Source organism: Bos grunniens, chromosome 1 (assembly GCF_055505025.1).
Source record: "Bos grunniens cultivar Pamir isolate PY7600 chromosome 1, Bosgru_T2T1.0, whole genome shotgun sequence".
Taxonomy (NCBI): domain Eukaryota; kingdom Metazoa; phylum Chordata; class Mammalia; order Artiodactyla; family Bovidae; genus Bos; species Bos grunniens.
In genome coordinates this window covers 15,496,032-15,514,145 of record NC_141165.1, presented here as the reverse complement: position 1 = coordinate 15,514,145, position 18,114 = coordinate 15,496,032, and the positions used below count along the sequence as shown (strand labels likewise).

Genomic DNA, 18,114 nt, shown 5'->3' with positions numbered 1-18,114 from the left:
AGATCGAAGATTCCCTCTTGCTGCAACTAAGACCCAGTGCAGCCAAATAAAAAAATTAAATAATTAATTTTTAAAAAGCATGTAACTATGATTCCAAAACCTTCAAAACATCATATTTTTAACCTCTGGATTGAATCTGACTTTTGGAAAATAAAATATTTGGCAAGAATATTTACTTTGTCATCAAAAAAACAGCCATGGACTTGCTGTCTTCTGGAACCTGTGATTTCACAAGATCAAAAGTTTACATTTGGGGAGAACATTCCTGGACGAGCAGGACAAGCCAGAACTTCCTCCTGAGCGTGTGTTCTGAGTGCCCGCTGGGTTGGTGCCTCCTGTTCTCCTGGGTCCCTGCCTTAAAGGTATGTCCTTGAAGGTTATAAAGAGATCTCCTTCAGCTGGGTCATGTGATAAAAGTAACATTAGTTTTTGCAAGGCATTCTAAAACTGAAAGGGAGATGATTAACTTAAGCAGTATTTTCAGCCATTGTCTAGGGGAGCGCTCTACTTACATCCACTTGAAAAGGAAGACAATTACAAAGCACACATACAAAGTAATGTGATTCAAGTTACAGATCCTGAAAGCTTTATTCCCTGTCTAGTCAAGATGGGACATAAGGAACTGGATTTTCACCACTAGTACGCTCTCTTTCAAAGAACGAGACTAGGAAAAGTGTGTAGCCGAGGGGCACGCCAGCCCTCAATGTGGGCTAGCCCAGTTTAAGACATGATTCAGAAGTACATCCAGATGTAACTACAATGCTTAGGGGATGAGGGGTACATTAAAAATCTAAATTCCCCTGAAAAACTGAAAAATAGATCATCAATGAAATTAGGTTCAGGGACTTTCCTGGTGGCCCAGTGGATAAGACTATATACTTCCTCTGCAGGGTCCATGGGTTCAAACCTGAATGCTGCACACCTTGGTCTAAAGAAGTTAAGTTCAAAGTTTATATGGAGTACATGTTTGGATGAAAACGAAACCACAGAGGACTTCCCTAGCAGTCTAGTGGTTAAGACTTGATGCTTCCAATGCAGGGGGCCTGGACTCAATCCCTGGTTTGGGTACAAGGATCCCACGTGCCATGGGGTGTGGCCAAAAAAAAAAAAAAAAAGATTACAGAAAGCAAAGCCACAGAAATGCACAAAATGAACTGCTTCTGTTCAAGAAATGAAAATCAGATTGCACAAAAATGAGCATAAGCTTGATGTCCACGCACAAATAGAGCAACAGGTAGATTTCTGCTTGGCTTTATCATTGTCCTTTTTATTAAGAATCATGCAAGGACTCTATTTCTTATTTTATCTTACTACAATGTTGTTAAGGGATCTATTTTTGAGCAACATTCTTTGTACAAGACCTTTCCAAGACCAGCTGGGCTCTCCCGACAGTTACTCTTCATTACCTGAGCTGGACTCAAGCCCCCAGGGAGGGTCAATGTGTTCAGTTTTACTTCTTCAGGTCACAGAAAAGTGGTCCAGACTCATCATGGTTTCAACCCCCAAGGAAAGTGAGGATTTTAAAAAGGCTATCATCTCAGGAATGTCCTGCAAATTCTATCACCAAAGACAGAACAACAGTCAATCAATTCTACAAACTAACTGTACTTTGCTGTTGTTTAGTTGCTCAGTCGTGTCCGACTCTTTGTGACCCCCTGGACTGTAGCCAGCCAAGCTTCTCCATCCATGGGATTTCCCGGGCAAGAACAGTGGAGTGGGCTGCCGTTTCATTCTCCAGGGGATCTTCCTGACCCAGGGATGGAAACTGCATCTCTTGCATCTCCTGAATTGGCAGGCGATTCTTTCCTGCTGAGTACTTAAGTCAGGTTTAATTGAAGTAAAACGATTCAGAGTTGTTAATTCACTAGATACAGCCCTTGTCAGGAAGACCCTTTAACTAGAATATGCAAAATAATACTTGGGTTTACAGTTGAAAGTATTTGGAACCCTTGAAGAGAATATAGGCAAAACATTCTCTGATATAAATTGTACCAATGTTTTCTTAAGTCAGTCTCACAAAACAATAGAGATAAAACAAAAATAAACAAATGGGACCCCTTCAAACTTACAAGCTTTTGTACAGCAAAGTAAACCATAAGCAAAATGAAAAGACAACCCACAGACTAGGAGAAAATATTTGCAAACTATGTGACCAAAAAGGGCTTAATTTCCAAAATACACAAATAGCTCATACAACTCAACATCAAAAAAAAAAAACAACAACAACTAATCAAAAATAGGCAGAAGACCTAAACAGACATTTCTCCAAAGGAGACATACAGATGGCCAATAAGCACATGAAAAGATGCTCAACATGCCTAATCATTAGAAAAATGTAAATCAGAACTACGTGGAAATATCACCTCACATCAGTCAGAATGGCCATCATGAAGAAGTCTACAAACAATAAATCCTGGAGAGAGTGTGTAGAAAAGGGAACCCTCCTACAGTGTTGGTGAGAATGTAAGTTGGTGCAACCATTATGGTGAATAGCATGGAGGTTCCTTAAAAAACCAGAAATAGAGTTACCTTATGATCCTGCATTTCCACTCCCGGGCGTATCCAGACGAAACTAATCCCAAAGGATACATACTTCCCTATTTTCACAGCAATGCTATTCACAATAGCCCAGACATGGAAGCAACCTAAATGTCTATCGACAGATGAATGGGTAAAGAAGATGTGGTGTATAAAGTGTATATACCATGAAGCATCAGTGAAGTGAGTGAAGTCGCTCAGTCATGTCCGACTCTTTGCGACCCTAAGGACTGTAGCCCACCAGGATCCTCCCCCATGGGATTCTTCAAGCAAGAGTACTGGAGTGGGTTGCCATTTCCTTCTCCAGGGGATCTTCCCGACTCAGGGATCGAACCCAGGTCTCCTGCATTCCAGACAGACGCTTTAACCTCTGAGCCATCAGGGAAGCCCATGGAGCATTACTCAGTCATAAGAAAGAACCAAATGACGCCATTTGTAGCAACATGGATGGATCTCGAGATTATCCATTAAGTGAAATTAAGTCAGGAAGAGAAATACGAATATCAGATCGTACCATTCATATGCGGAACCTAAACTATGACACAAATAAACCTGCCTATGAAACAGAATCACGGGGAACAGACTGGTGGTTGCCAAAGGGCAGGAGGTCGGGCAAAGGTTGGAGGGGGAGGTTGAGGTTAGCAGATGCAAGCTTTATAAACACGAGGGACAACAACAAGGCCCCACTGTACAGCACAGAGAGCTATATTCAGTATCCTGTGATAAATCATAATAGAAAAGAATAACTTAAAAAATGTGTATATATATATATATTTATAACTGAATCGCTTTCTGTATAGCAGTAATCAACATATTGTAAATCAACTATATTTTAATTAAAAAAAAAAACTGGAACCCTTCAAGGTTCAAGGGTAAATCGAAGAGGAGAAAACATCAAGAACAAAAGTCTGAAGAGCTAGGGCAGGTTGTGGAGTTAGTTTGTGGGTTTAAGAAGTGTAAGGTTATTGGACAAAAACCTATGATTGGCTCTTCTTGATCTTCACCACAAACAGAACAAGGGGGCATACCCTCAATTATCGGACACAAGGGTGTTTTTTTGCACAGAAACAACTCCACTCGCCTCATTAGCAGTAAAATAAACGCTGGGGGAGTTCAGTTGTGTTTCTATTCTTGGTTTGAAATACTGGTGCCAAGCAGCAGCTCAGGGCTATTAAAATCTGAGTTGTAGCAAGCTGAGGAAAAGCCACTCTGCTGGGTGTGAGTCACCAGAGCCAGGGAAGTTCTCACAGTGATTCACACGGCAAGCCAGAGGTGACGGTAAGCTCTGCAGCATCACAAGTCTGACTGTGGCTGGTGACTAAGCAGTTCAAACATTGAGGCTGTGACTCCACCTGAAGACAGGTGTGGGGTAGGGGTGGGGGGTAATTACAGCCTGAGTGGGAAAGCTGAGCCCTGTCTGACAAACTGTCGGAAGGGAGCCAGTAAAGTCATTTAACTTTTTTTATTGTTGCCTTTGCAGTTAAAAAGGGAAAAACATAGTATGGAGGGTCCTCAAAAAACTAAAAATGAAGTTGCCATATGATCCGGCAATCCCATTCTTGGGCATTTATCCAGACAAAACTAGAATTTGAAAAGATACATCACCCCAATTCATAGCAGCGCTATTCACAGTAGCCAAGACACAAAAGCAAGCACAGAACCATTGACAGATGAATGGATTGAGAAGATGTGCTACATACATACAGATGGGTATCAGCCTTAGAAAAATGAAATAATGCCATTTGCAGAAATGTGGGTGGACCTGGAGATTATCATACTAAACAAAGGCAGTCAGAAAGAGAAGGGCAAGTATCATACGGTATTGCTTATATGTGGAATCTAAGATATGACACAAATAAATCTATCTATGACAGAGATAGACTATCTTAATAAAACAAAGTTGAAGAAATAATTAATCATCTCATCAATAAGATTGAGTCATTGGAGACTAGGATTTCCAAGTCTCTCAAAGACTCGGAAGTTTCAAGTGATAACTCCAACTAGATTTAATAAATTTCTGTTTTGGGGGGTTAGTGCTTCAAAGCTTTGGTGCTCAAGGAAGTATGTTGTCTCCCTCGATGCTTAGGAAAAATACTTGCCTATTAATCTCTAGTGTGGGTCAGGCTTATTGCATGGGGCTGGGGGTGGCTCAGAGTAAAAATGATGAGAAAAAGCAGTCTCAACTGAGCCACTGAGCACACACACGCTTTTGGAGCTTACTGAACAGCAGGGAAGCTCAAATATGAACAAAGTCATATAATGAGTAAATAGTGTAATTGCCAACTGATTGGTGTTGTGCTTGCTTTCAGATGTGATATGAGGGTGACTCCAAGAGGTGTCTCTGAGGTGGAGTTTGAGGCGAGATCTGAAGGACAAGTACATTTAACCAAGTAAGGGTTGGGAGCTAGGTGGGTGGAGATCTTGGGAGGGGGTGGGAGAGGGAGGCAGGACAGCCACTGCAGCCTCGAGGCCACAGAAATGATCAGGGTGTGTCCAGAGACAGAGTCTGTTGGAGGATACTAGCATTGATGCGTGGGTGACCATAGAGCAACACCCCCACAAGGGCCACTGAGGCCGCCCTGTGGAACAGGGGAACGAGGGGGGCTGACTGGCCCCACAGGGTTGTCCACTGGAAATTTGGAGGGAGACAGTCACGGAGATGGTGACACCCAGACAGATCCAAAGGCACTGGGGGTCTAAATGCGGCTCTGGGTTCTTGCCTGTGTGAGTAGGTGGAGGGCTAGGCTATCAGCTGTGAGAGGTGACAGTGGAGGGGAGGCGCCAGGTTTGGGGCTGGGGGTCATGGATTCCAGGGTCAGACGTGCAAGCCTGACAACCCTCGGGGACATCCAGGTGGAGATGAGTCGGTGGACTTCCCGGGAACAGAAGATGGCAATGCAGGAGCCACACAGCACCCTTTCCCCAACTGCAGCCAGCCCCCCGCTCCCACCCTAGATCGTCTAGGAAAAGCAGACAGTGACACCTGAGGACTTCTAAAACAGCTCCTGCAATGCAGCGCCCACTCCCTGTCTTTCCTTGATGATCTTGCTACCCTGTTTCATGGCTAAAACTTGGAAGAGAGAATTTCTGGGGTAGGAGGCAAGCTCCAGATGGTCGTGCAAGGGCATGATGCCCTAGCGCCCAGGAAGAGTTGAAAGTCCCAAGTGGAACAGACAGGGATCACTGGGTACTGAGTCCTGGGTCCTGCATCCTTGCTCTTCCAGGGAGGTGTGCTACGCCAGGCTCCCTGCAGACTCAGGTAGGTCTGTGTCCCATTGATGGGCCATCTTCCCACAGAGACTGGGTCCGTCTCCCTCCTTATGGAGCAAATGTGGGCAGATACACCTGTTAACGGGGAAGAGCAGACGGCTTGGATTCAAGGCAGTCTGCAGGCAGGTGCCAACCCTCTGGTGTTGTCTGGATGCCAGCTGCCTGCACCTGGGACCATGGGGAGGGAGGAAAGCCTCAGATCCTGGGGCACTGGGGCTTGGTGGGTGGGATGATCCCAGTCAGCTGGTTGTGTGGGTAACCTAGAGCGGCTGCCAGACAATTCTGTTGCTTCCACCATCACGCAAATCAGATCATTCGCTGTCATTCCAGAACCGGGGCACTTCTGATGCAGAGGCGCTCAAGCTGGATGAAAACAGCCAGAGGCGCAACTGTCTCCCCTTTCTACTGGAATTTGTTGGACGTACAAGAATGTGCTGACGGCCTGCTGGATGCTGAGCAGGTGAATCCCACTCACTGGCAGGAGGGTTAGCTGCTATCAGCTGTCCCCTAAGACAGAACCGAAGCATCTAAAACAAGGTTCTCCTAATTCAAATCCTTAGAAGGTCTGATGGCACACCAGGTGCTTTTTAAGTTTAAAATGACCACTCCTAACAAATCAGAACAATTTGATCAATACAATTTAAGGGATTGTTCCAGACCACTTGCCCAAAGAAACACCTTGCTTGTCAAGTTCTCCCTTCTCTGGCTACTCATCTTTTTTGGATCTATTCTCTCTGTTTGAACTGTGGTGCCGAAGAAGACTCTTGAGAGTCCCTTGAATGGCAAGGAGATAAAACCAGTCAATCTTAAAGGAAATCAACCCTGAATATTCACTGGAAGGACTGATGCTGAAACTCTAATACTTTGGCCACCTGATGTGAAGAGCCAACTCACTGGAATAGACCCTGATGCTGGGAAAGATTGAAGGCAGGAGGAGAAGGGGGTGACAGAGGATGAGATGGTTGGGTGGTACCACCAACTCGGTGGATATGGGTTTGAGCAAGCTCTGGGAGTGGGTGATGGACAGGGAAGCCTAGCATGCTACAGTTCGTGGGGTCTCAAGGAATCAGACATGACTGAGCAAATGAACTGGACTGATTCTCTCCGTTTAAGGGCTTACCCTGGTGGCTCAGACTGTTAAGAATCTGCCTGCAATGCAGGAGACCCAGCTTTAATCCCTGGGTGGGGAAGATCCCCTGGAGAAGAGAATGGCAACCCACTCCAGTATTCTTGCCTAGAGAACTCCATGGACAGAGGAGCCTGGCAGGCTACAGTCCATAGGGTCACAAAGAGTCGGACACGACTAAGTGACTAACACACATCTCCATTTAAGCTTTACAAAAATTGCTACTACCACTTGCTTTTTCAAAAAATTGATGGCTGCACTGTGAGACATGCAGGAAGTTAGTTCTCTGACCAGGAATTGGCTCTGTTCCTTAAAAAAAAAAAAAAAAACCTGTGAAAGCTTCTAATATTTTAATATCTTGTTTATTTTCAACGTTTGGGTCACTTAAAATAATCCAAACATTTCACAGGGTGTGAACCACACAGGAATTACAATCGTTCTCAAAATATACTAAGTGTGTCCCCCACTCAGGACGAGTGATCTGAGCAGACCGTGAGCCATGGAAAAACACAGCTCCTGGCAAATCTTGTCTTCGAACAAATTGATGGGATTTGAAGGACGTGTGACTTCTCAGCCTTGACACCTTTCAAAACCCAACAGGAAAGTGACTCACACAGCCCTGAGTTGGGAGCTATGAGCTCTGGGCGCCGTGGCAGTCAGGCCCACACATCTGCCTCCAGAGCCTGGAATCCTCCCAGGCGGTCACCCTTGGTCACATGACCACTGTGGAGCAGCACCCAGCATGGGAGCACACCCCCCTGCGGGCCCTCCTGTCCTTGCCTCACAGTCCATGTCAGGCAGTGTACCCCGGGGGCCAGCTCTGCAAGGCTCACAGCACTGATGGCGTGGACGACACTTCACGGGCCTAGACCCAGCGTCTTCTAGTTACTGATTTAGCGGAACTCGGGGATTCACAGAGCTCAGAGGCCACAGTGATTTCATCCCCTTTCCTCCTACACTTGTGCACCTGGGATCAATTAAACACTAAATCCTTTCTACCAGGAAACAGGGATAAATGTGCACAGCACTCTAGAGCTGATGGCTCTTTGGGCTGACTAGGTTTTTTTTTGCTCCCCAGTTTTTTATATGGAAACTCAAAGCAACTGTTTCACGACAGCACAAATCTATTTTGCCTCAGACAGTGATCCTATTAGGACAAATATTTCTACAGAAAACTCAGGAGTAAATCTGATTTTTATTTCGAGTTTTCGCTTATTGTAACAAGAAGTATTATTACACATCTGTGTATTGAAATGAACGATGGTAAGTACACTGGGGCCACACAACCTAAATTAGGTTCTTTAAAAACACACGATGCATTCTTATCCTAGTCACAAAAACAACTTTTCTTAAAAAAATAAAATTGTGATTTTAAAGGCCTTTATTTCATAGGGAAGAGGAATAAAAGATAAATGATAGCGGGTGTTCAATCACATCTGGGTTTTTTTTTTCCTTGGTCATTTGTCCTTTATCTTCTGCAAGTGCAAAAGGAAATGGTCAGTGATGTTTAAAAAAATACCTTAGGGACCTTGGCGTGCTTGATGACTCCACAGACACCTGGACCACTTACATTTGGAGAACAGAGAGAATGCTTAGAAAATATATCACCCCTAGCCCAAGTTCATTTGATGAAACTATTATGTATAAAGCAGTTAATTATATACATAAATAACATAAAAATAATTATCATAAATTAAAAGTCAAATAATCGCCCACGACAAATTCAACCGAGAGGGGCAAGCTGGGAGTTAGGGACGAGCTGGGTGTGGAGGGTGAATTCTGCAGCCCCCTTTCACATGCTGCATGGGTGATGAACTCAGTTCACGAAGGCCTGTATTGCACACATCAAAACCTAGCCCTCTCCTCAACAGCTTGTGACTTGGAACTACGCGAAGTGCTGAGAACGCTGCCCTTTGCGCGACAGATCTCCCGCAGCCTCACTGGCAGCATCAGGTCAGTCTGTCTCACTTATTCACTCTTTACTGAAGGTCTCCCAACTAACACAGGATCACAAAGAGTGATCGAGACAAAGCAAAGCAACCGTTATCTTTTCATTCTGGACAGGGCAAAGGCATCACTCAAGCTTCTTCACCTGCCTCTTTGTCTCCCTGGCTGGACAGCCAGAGGACTGGCTGCTGGCCGCCACCTCGGTGGCCCTGAGCCTCACCCACCACCCCTGAAATGGGTGCACACGTGTGAGCTGTCACTCAGCACATTCATTCATTCATTCATTCGGGGCGCTGATGCTTCTACTACTCAGCTAATGACCTTTTCTGCTTTCATACTACTTGGCAGGACAGCACTACCTCTGTATTTCAGAAAAAAAACCTACCCCTTTCCCCATAAGGAGCAAAGTTCATTCAACATTTTTATAGAAAACTGGTCTTGAAACACATCAACCTTTGGAATTAGAGTTTAAACAGAAAAAAGACATGAATTTCTTCCCCGTTCTCCAGTTCAGGGGACTCTAGCCGAGTCTCAGCCACAATAAATACATTTGGATGGCAGAGTCCTGAGACGGCTCCAGGGAGCCTCCAGAAGGGCCAGCGGGAGGCCCTTTTGATGCACGTGTAACAGCGACCCCTGCGTTGGGGCCGCTGTGTAAGCTGGACATAGGCCTACAGTGCAAACGACGTCGTGTGTCAAAAGAAAACAGAAGAACATGGTCTCCACAGTTTCGAACACACGAGATACGCTCGAGATAAAGTCTAAAAAAAGAACCGTACTGAAAATCCATTCAGGAACCCTATTACTAGGATGCCTTGCTGAGCGACCTCACGTGACCGCTTGCCTGTGACCAATGGGAAGGCCAGAGGAGGGGCATCACCCCACAGGGCAGCTTTCCACATGGTTTCAGCCAACGACTTTGACTCAACTGGAATTTCAAAGAAGATAAACGTGACTTGAACTTCTACTTGTTCAAAGTCCAGGAGCCGAGAGAAAACTCTGTTCCCGCCCAGCACATTGCTACATTTTAACACAGCAGCCCAGCCCTAAAGGGAAAAAGGAAACAAACCACTTCCCTTTTGCAAACCTCCAGTCCCTCCAGCTCTGGGAGGGAAGCCTGGGGGCCTGCCTTATCTGGGAGAATGTGTGGGGCTGCTCCTGGGGACAACTGGCCTGCCCAGGGTCACTTCTGAGTTCAGCTGACATACTGCCATGGTTCTGGGGGCATTTGGAGATAATTCTGCAAAAGCTAAGTCAACCTTTCTTACACTGCAATAATGTGTTTGCTTTTCTCTGTTTGGTATCCAGCCAACAAATCTTAAGTGAAAACAAACCCCCATCTGTGGTTCTTTCCCTGGTTTCTCTGTAAGCTGCCTCAGTAGCTGTACATCTGCGGCTGCTGCTCGGCCGGCACTGAGGGCTGGGCGGCCTGCGGGGCGGGGGCGGGCGGCGGTGGGGGTGGCCCATCCGTCTGGGGCACCGCCCGCCAGGTGAGCGGGTGCTGCTCGCCCAGCTGGCTCCCCAGGGGCGTGATGGAGTTGACCAGGGTGGTCAGGTTGATGAAGTGGGCCACAGATTGTGGGTTCGAGGCTTCCGGCTGCGGGTGGATCTGGAGGTCGTTCTGGCGGTTGTGCAGCATGGCGGAGCCGCTGACGGTATCAAAGGTCACGGTCAGGATGGAGTTGTCCAGCTGGAGCTGGCGTTCTGGAGTGGTCAGGTGCCCGACGGCCACTGGCTGGAGGTTGGTAAACTGGGTCCCGGCCGTGGTGGTGATGGGGGTCACGGTGATGTTGGTCAGGCCGACGGAGCTGGACGGGGTGGTCACATTGGGGTCGCCCAGGGTCACCACCACCTGGAAGAGTCACGCATGACACGAGACCGTTAGTTTCTGAAGAATTAAGAACAAGAGCAGCTTCCTGTGCTGTGCTTTGTGGAGGATTCCCCGTGACGCAGGGATCATCTCACGTTCGGCCCAAAGGAAGGAGGTGAGATGTGCTGGTGAAAGACTAAACCACACTAGTTTCCTGGAAAAAGAATTCCAGGGAAAAAGAGAAACGAGATACAAATGTGATCATTGAGACCATCAGTTGGATCTGAGCAATAAATGATTTCAGTGTCGAGAAAAAAACAGAGAACAGTAATCACGAGAGAAGCTGAAGTGAAGAGGAACTCAAGAGCCTCTTGATGAGGGTGAAAGAGGAGAGTGAAAAAGCTGGCTTAAAACTCAGCATTCAAAATACTAAGATCATGACATGTGGTCCCATCAATTCATGGCAAATAGATGGGGAAAAAGTGGAAGCAGTGACAGATTTTATTTTCTTGGGCTCCAAAATCACTGTGGATGGTGACTGTAGAAGGCGAAATTAAAAGACACTTACTCCTTGGAAGAAAAGCCATGACAAACCTAGACAGTGTGTTAAAAAGCAGAGACATTACTTTGCCAACAAAGGTCCATCTAGTCAAAGCTGTGGTTTTTCCAGTAGTCACGTATGGATGTGAGAGTTGGATCATAAAGAAGGCTGAGTGCTGAAGGACTGATGCTTTTGAATTGCAGTGTTGGATAAAACTCTTGAGAGTCTCTTGGACAGCAAGATCAAACCAGTCACTCCTAAAGGAAATCAACCCTGACTAGTCACTGGAAGGACTGAGGCTAAAGCGGAAGCTTCAATATTTTAGCCATCTGATGTGAAGAGCTGACTCATCGGAAAAGACCCTGATGCTGGGAAAGACTGAGGGCAGGGGGAGAAGGGGACGACAGAGGATGAGATAGTTGGATGGCATCACCAACTTAAGGAACATGAGTTTGAGCAAACTCTGGGAGACAGTGAAGAACAGGGAAGCTTGTCATGCTGCCATCCATGAGGTCGCAATGAATCAGACATGACTCAGCGACTGAACAACAACAATCACGAGAATATTCTTCGTTGTCTCTTAACACACTGCAAAGCTCAGAAGGACAACAAACCCGTGTGCATGGCCAAGAGCTAATAAACAAAAAAGACAGCACCGCTCTCCCCACGAAGAGGGACAAAAGGCCAGAGAAACACAGGAACCCTTGCAACCAGGATGACCAGGGCCACTCAAGAGAGGCGCGGTGTCCAACACACGCTGACAGAGAGCTGAGGGCCCTGAAACCCAAGCAGGGAAGGGTCGGCAAAGGGGAAGTTCTGGCTAAAAGCAGCGGCTGGACACACGCCCCGCTGTGCAGGGTCAGGTCCCCCCGCCTGACCAGCACACTCAGGCCCCTGAGGACGTCCCCCAACTGGTCCCAGCCAGTTCCCAACCGTGGGGGTACGCCTGCTTTTCACCACGATGGTGGTGACCTCTGGGTCTGCACTGGGAAACGGGGCACAGGCTGACAGCGGTCAGGGTCCAAGTCCCCATGGGGAGAAGGGTACCAGGCCGGCCCCCCACACCCGGGCCAGACTCCGCACAAGCGCCACCTGCTGGATGCTCTGCACGGCCGAGTCCGTCTCGTCCCCGACACCGCCCGAGAACGAGCCCTCCTTCTCCGAGAACTCGCTGAAGGCGGCATCCTCAGGGCCCGTGGCCCCGGCCTCCTCCTCCGGCTTCTGCTTCCTCTTGGGAGCTCTCCTGGTGGCTTTCACGTGCTTCCCTTCGGCCAGCTCCTCCTGCTCCAGACTCAGCTCAGGCTGCATGAGCAGAAGGTGAGACAATGACAGGTCAGTGCGTCGTGCCCCTGAGGCAGCCTGGCACCATCTCCAGACACCAGGTGACCAGGCCCATCTGCTAATGTGCACATCTAGGGATGGCAGCAAGTTCCCGCTGGTCTCCGCTGCTTTTCTTTAAAGTGAGGAAAGTTGGATAGAAGTCATACTTGGTGCTGAAATAGAAATATCTCTGAAAACAGGTTTTGAGCCCCTGTTTCAGCCCTGTTGAGCTCTGCCTGAGGCTACAAAGGCTTTCACATCGGGCTCTCTGCCCCAGGCTGACACAGGTTCACTGTAGACATAATCTTGGATCAAGGATGAGTCTGACTGCAAGAACCGTGTGGTCATGGTTTTTAGGGATAGCAAATAAGGGCCCAGCAGTAATGGTGACCACAGATGGGTGCCCGGCATACTTCTTTCCCTCCTGCTGACCCACAGCTGGCCCAGCCCAGGATCACATTGGCCGCTGGGCAGTGGTGGCCCGCAAGGTTCTCCGCCTCGGTCACCCGCCACCCCTCCTGTCCTCGGCGCCATCCCATGAGGTGTGGCCTCACCCAGTGGCAGACAGACCCCAAGGAGGCCTGTCAGGACATGGCCACGAGGGGCTGCCCATGTCAGGGGCGGACGTGGTCATGGGTCTCAGGCCTGGCTGTTTAGCGCAACCCAGCCACTGAGCACTGGGCTCAAAGCTCTGCTACAAAACAGAGAAGGGTAAACGCGATTTTAAAGTAACTGAGCGCGAAATGTTCCCTTCAAAATAAGAGAAAGCCTTTATATCAAGGTACTGACTACAAATTCCTTTTGAAAGTTCACATAATACGTTTAAGGTTATTTTGCTCTTCTGGGTGATACTTGTGATGGTTAACTAAAGCATCCCTTTGCTAGTTTGGGGCGCCCAGTCATGTGGCCCAACACCAGTCCAGATGCTGTCCTGAAGGTGTTTTTCAGATGTGATCAACACTGAAGCCAGTAGGTGCTGAGTAAAACAGCACCTTCTGAACGTGGGTGGGCCTGGACCAATCAGGTGAAGGCCCTGAGAGCCGACAAAGTTCCCAGAAGACGAGGGAATTCTGCCTCCAGCATCAGCTCCTCTTGGGTGTCCAGCCTCCGGCCCTCCCGGCAGATTCTGGACCTGCCAGACCCACAACTGAGTGAGCCAACTCCTTAAAATAAATCTAGTTCTCTCTGCATGTGCGTGCATGCGCGTGCACGCACACACACACACTTTACTGTTTTCTCTGGGGGAACTCAGTCTTAATAAACAATCTATTCTCTAAAAAGACACACATCTGTTTTCAGAAAACTGAAATTCTAGAAATGTTCACAGAAACTAGAAGGCTCCTGGGGTGATGACCAATTAACAGAAGAGAGGGAAATGAGTGTGACACGTAGGGGTTGCCCCAAGGGCTGCTCCTGACACCTGCTGGGCTCCTCGGGTGAGACGCCCTGCCCCGCGTGCTCCGCACTCACCTGGACGATGCCGATGGAGGAGGCGTCAATGGTGGTGGTCTCCGGGAGGTGGTCCAGGTCATCAATCCTCACGGCCAGGACCTAGGAGTGGGTGCAGGGCCGTGAGCCCAGGACACAGCGCCTGAAGGCCAGCCCAGGAAAGTGGGGCCAGACACACGGCCGCCGGGCTGTCTCCCTCACAGGCCCCTGCGCGCCCACCGGCCCTGCTCAGCACTCAGAAGCCTGGGATCCAGAGTCCTGCCCGGCTCTCCTTCCCTCCTCCCAGGCTCCCTCTCCTCAAGTGTCCACCACGTTCCCCACACGGGGGTGTCCCCTCGGCCGTCCATGCGTCATCGCACCATCTACTGCCCCGGTGGAGGCCCTGCTTCCCTTCCTGTCCACGCCGTCCACTCTCTGAGGAAGTGCGTCCTCACTCAATCTCAGTATCTCTCACTAAAGCAGAGCGGGATAAGACACAGTACAGCAAACCCATCCTATAACGAGTTACCAAGAGGGAGACGTGTCCACGTGACACACCTTAATTTCCCAGCTGCGCCCCCCCACCCGCAGCCCCCAGGAGCCACACCGGCCTGTCCTCAGCAGGAGGCAGACCCTTACACTGGAACGCACGCTCGAGCTTTACATGGTTCCCCCCTCACCCCAAACCTGGTCCACACCCCGCTGACACTGGCTACACAGGTGACTGTGGTCACCTAACTGAACAAGTCACAGGTGGTGCACAGAGCACGTAGGACACTTCGGGGGGAGGCTGTGATGGGGAGTCGCTGAGGGACGGAGGTGGCTGTGGAAAAACGAAATGCAACCAGGGAAAGCACGGCAGTCTGTCCAAACGGCTCTGCAGTCAAATGGCTTTGCAAGCATCTTTCCATTTTTGTTCCAAACTAAATTAAGAACAAAACTATAGGCTATATATCATGGGTGTGGCTTATTTAAGAAAGATGACAGACCACTGTATTTCTGGGCTTAGGATCCAAGACCATCCAGGACAGGGCACTCTGAAAGGGTGGCCAGCGAGGCGGTTATGTGTGTTTCAATAGAAATACTGACATGGTGGTGAGAACTCAAGTGTGACTGAGGCTGCAAAGCTGAGTCAGAGCAGCTGGAGGCCACTGACTGTTCTCTCCCACCACACCACCTCCACCTCTGTCACCATCACCACCCCATCGCTGCCACCACCACCTCCATCACCAACATCATCAGTGTCCTAGTCACACCATCCGGAAGCCAGAGAGAACCACCACAGCAGCACCTGTCGACTTTACTCTGTTAGGAGATTCGACCACACGTGAAAAGCACTTTTTGTGTTTGAATTTTCCTCAATGTAACATTCATTCAAAGCAGAGGGAAGACCATGAGTGGAGTCACAAAATAGCATGAATTCTTAAAGATCCTGAGTTTGTGAAAGCAGCTTATACTTAACACCCTAACACGCAGGCCAGTCTTCACCAGACCCCCACGCCCGAGTCTGTGCCCAGCACCACTGCGGAGCACCCCCGCCCTGCACAGCACCCCCGCCCTGCACAGCCTGGCCGCGCGTGGTGCCCTCACTGCAGCAGAGCCTCCCCGGCCTCACTCCTGCAGTCTGGGGACGTTTCCCCCATTCCCTCTGCTCTCCTCTGTGTGACGTGTCTGCATCCTTCCCCTCCTTCCATCTACCACCCTAGACCATCAGGTCCAAGAGGACGGGGCACCCCCGGTCCAGCTGGTCACCAGCGCTCATCCCTGCAGGCACTTAACTATTTGAACACACAGAAGGAAACAACAGAGAAACATCAAAGGATCGAAGGAAAGCAGCTCAGGGGAGAGAGGCTGAAAGTGCCTGAGACAGAAGGGAGTGAGGAGAGAGCCCCGACAGTGGAGCCCGAGCCTGCTGGGGGCCCCTCCAGAGTACTCTGCAGCCCAGCATGGTGGGCTTGACAAGAGGTGCTAAGAGGTGGCCATGCAGATGGAGCGATGAGACAAGCGATCGTTAACCAGAGGAAAACATCTGCTGAGCTGCTCCGTGTCCGCAAGGGCCCTGCACCCAGCAGCACACATCACACATGCCATGGGTAAAACCCACCGTGCACACCGTTAGTGCACGGAGCTACAGACACCCATGTGCCGAGAAATCACTCACTCCCACCCACCACGAGCCCCCGGGGGAGCCTGCAGCATCTGCCCTGGACCCCAACACCTAGAGGGGGCCCCACTGACACTGGGCAGCCAGATGGATGCTGACACACCAGGCTCCTGCTCCCGACTTTGTTTCTCTAGGTGGAGACGCCAGCAGGCCACTAGGCGAAAAAGGCTGGAGTGAGGGGAGCAAAGCTGGTGGAATCCCAGTTCCTCATGCTAAGCGGAAAGAGCCTGGGGTCCATGGGTCATGGACCTGCACGGGCTGTGGAGGACATGGCGAGGTGATGGGAGAAAAAGACGAACTCATCAGCCAAATGAAGCAGAAGGTGCTCTTATAATTGCAAAAGTAACCCATGTTCATCAGAGGCGATTCTTTGAAACAGAGAAAACTATAAAGGTAAGAAATAACCAAAACTTCGGTGCCAGAAGACCACAGTGCAATGCTTCCCCCTTTCTTGTTTCACATGGTTTATATTACACAGGTGAGTATCTGTAAATATACAATGTGAACGACACGCTGTGGGTACACCTGTAGTCTATGCAAGGTGCACGCTGCTTTCTTACAATGCGCATTCACAATCTTACGCAGAACTCTCTGCAAACACATCACAGTCACGCACATCGCTGAGCTACCACTAACAGCGGCATTCCTCTTACTGGACACTCAGGGGTCCACACAGTCATTTATTAAAGCATTGGGGAGATGTCACACTACCCTCAGGAGGACATGCAACTGTGCATGCCCTGGAAAGTGAAAGTGAAGTCGCTCAGTTGTGTCCGACTCTTTGCGACCCCATGGTCTGTAGCCTACCAGGCTCCTCTGTCCATGGGATTTTCTAGGCAAGAGTGCTGGAGTGGGGTGCCATTTCCTTCTCCAGAGGATCTTTCCAACCCAGGGATCGAACCCTGGTCTCCCGCACTGCAGGCAGATGCTTTAACCTCTGAGCTTCCAGTCCTGGAATTGGGTGCAATCCCAGTCATTCTGAATCCCAGAACCTCCCCTAATTCCACGGAGGAAGCATGCCACCTTCTACTGTTAAAGGCTTTCTCTCGTGTCTCAACCACATGTACTTCCTTTAGTGAATCTCCTCTCCCCAGACACAGTGGGTTCTCTGTTATTCTCGTGGAAGGCGTGCTATCTTTACCATTAACAGCCAGTATTTGTTAACTGCTGCTGCTAAGTCACTTCAGTCGTGTCCGACTCTGTGCGACCCCATAGACGGCAGCCCACCAGGCTCCCCCATCCCTGGGATTCTCCAGGCAAGAACACTAGAGTGGGTTGCCATTTCCTTCTCCAATGCATGAAAGTGAAAAGTGAAAGTGAAGTCGCTCAGTCGCGTCCGACTCTTAGCGACCCCAGGCTCCTCCGTCCATGGGATTTTCCAGGCAAGAGTACTGGAGCGGGGTGCCATTGCCTTCTCCGTCTGTTAACTATACTGACCCATTTTTCAGTTTTCCCTTTGCGTGTTCTCTTGACCCCCAGAAACTCTACTTGTTATGTTGTTTACTTAGTCAAATCGTTTGTTCAAAATTTTCACTGCTTTCGTGCTTATAAAGCCTCTAGTTTTGTTTTCAGTTTACTGTCTTTTCAAACAGAATGACTTATTCAATGCCCTGGACCTGCCTTGAGCACCGGCTTCTGGGTGTCAGGGTCCACCTACCTTCCTGGGTACACTTTCTCCATCTCAATCCTCAGGGCCACTTTCTAAGCAGCCCCCAACACCATGCAGAGCCCCTGGTTCTGCACATTTTTTAGCTACTCTAAAGGGAGGAATGGGGGAGAGGGAGGGTAGCACCCCTGTCCTGCTATAATTCCAGGGAGGGAGTAATTGATTACTTCAGCAAAAGACCACTTGGGGCTCTTCTATTCACTCATCCATTCGGTGCCTCCTACCCGCAGGCAGAGGGGAGCGTCGGACCCCAGCCCTGCCTCCAGGAATCCCGGGGTGGTGACCCTGCGTGGTGGGATCTCGG

At 49.1% G+C, this 18,114-nt stretch overlaps 1 protein-coding gene and 1 long non-coding RNA gene across 3 annotated transcripts in view; one reads left to right on the top strand and one right to left on the bottom strand.

The window, feature by feature from the left end:
- Positions 1-252: 252 nt before the first annotated feature.
- On the top strand, positions 253-6,248 carry LOC147379044 (uncharacterized). The gene is made up of 3 exons (XR_015132008.1): positions 253-362; positions 4,848-4,928; positions 6,139-6,248. It is a non-coding gene; the product is annotated as an uncharacterized LOC147379044 (long non-coding RNA).
- A 1,862-nt stretch (positions 6,249-8,110) lies between these two features.
- PRDM15 (PR/SET domain 15) overlaps positions 8,111-18,114 on the bottom strand; it is a 68,235-nt gene continuing 58,231 nt past the window's right edge. For both annotated transcript variants that reach the window (XM_086315767.1, XM_086315771.1), the window contains exons 22-24: positions 14,023-14,103; positions 12,325-12,534; positions 8,111-10,733 (exon numbers count right to left, since the gene is read on the bottom strand). In XM_086315767.1, the coding sequence (XP_086171893.1) occupies positions 10,257-10,733; positions 12,325-12,534; positions 14,023-14,103 (768 nt within the window). In that variant the 3' untranslated portion in view covers positions 8,111-10,256. The remainder of the gene's footprint in view (positions 10,734-12,324; positions 12,535-14,022; positions 14,104-18,114) is intronic.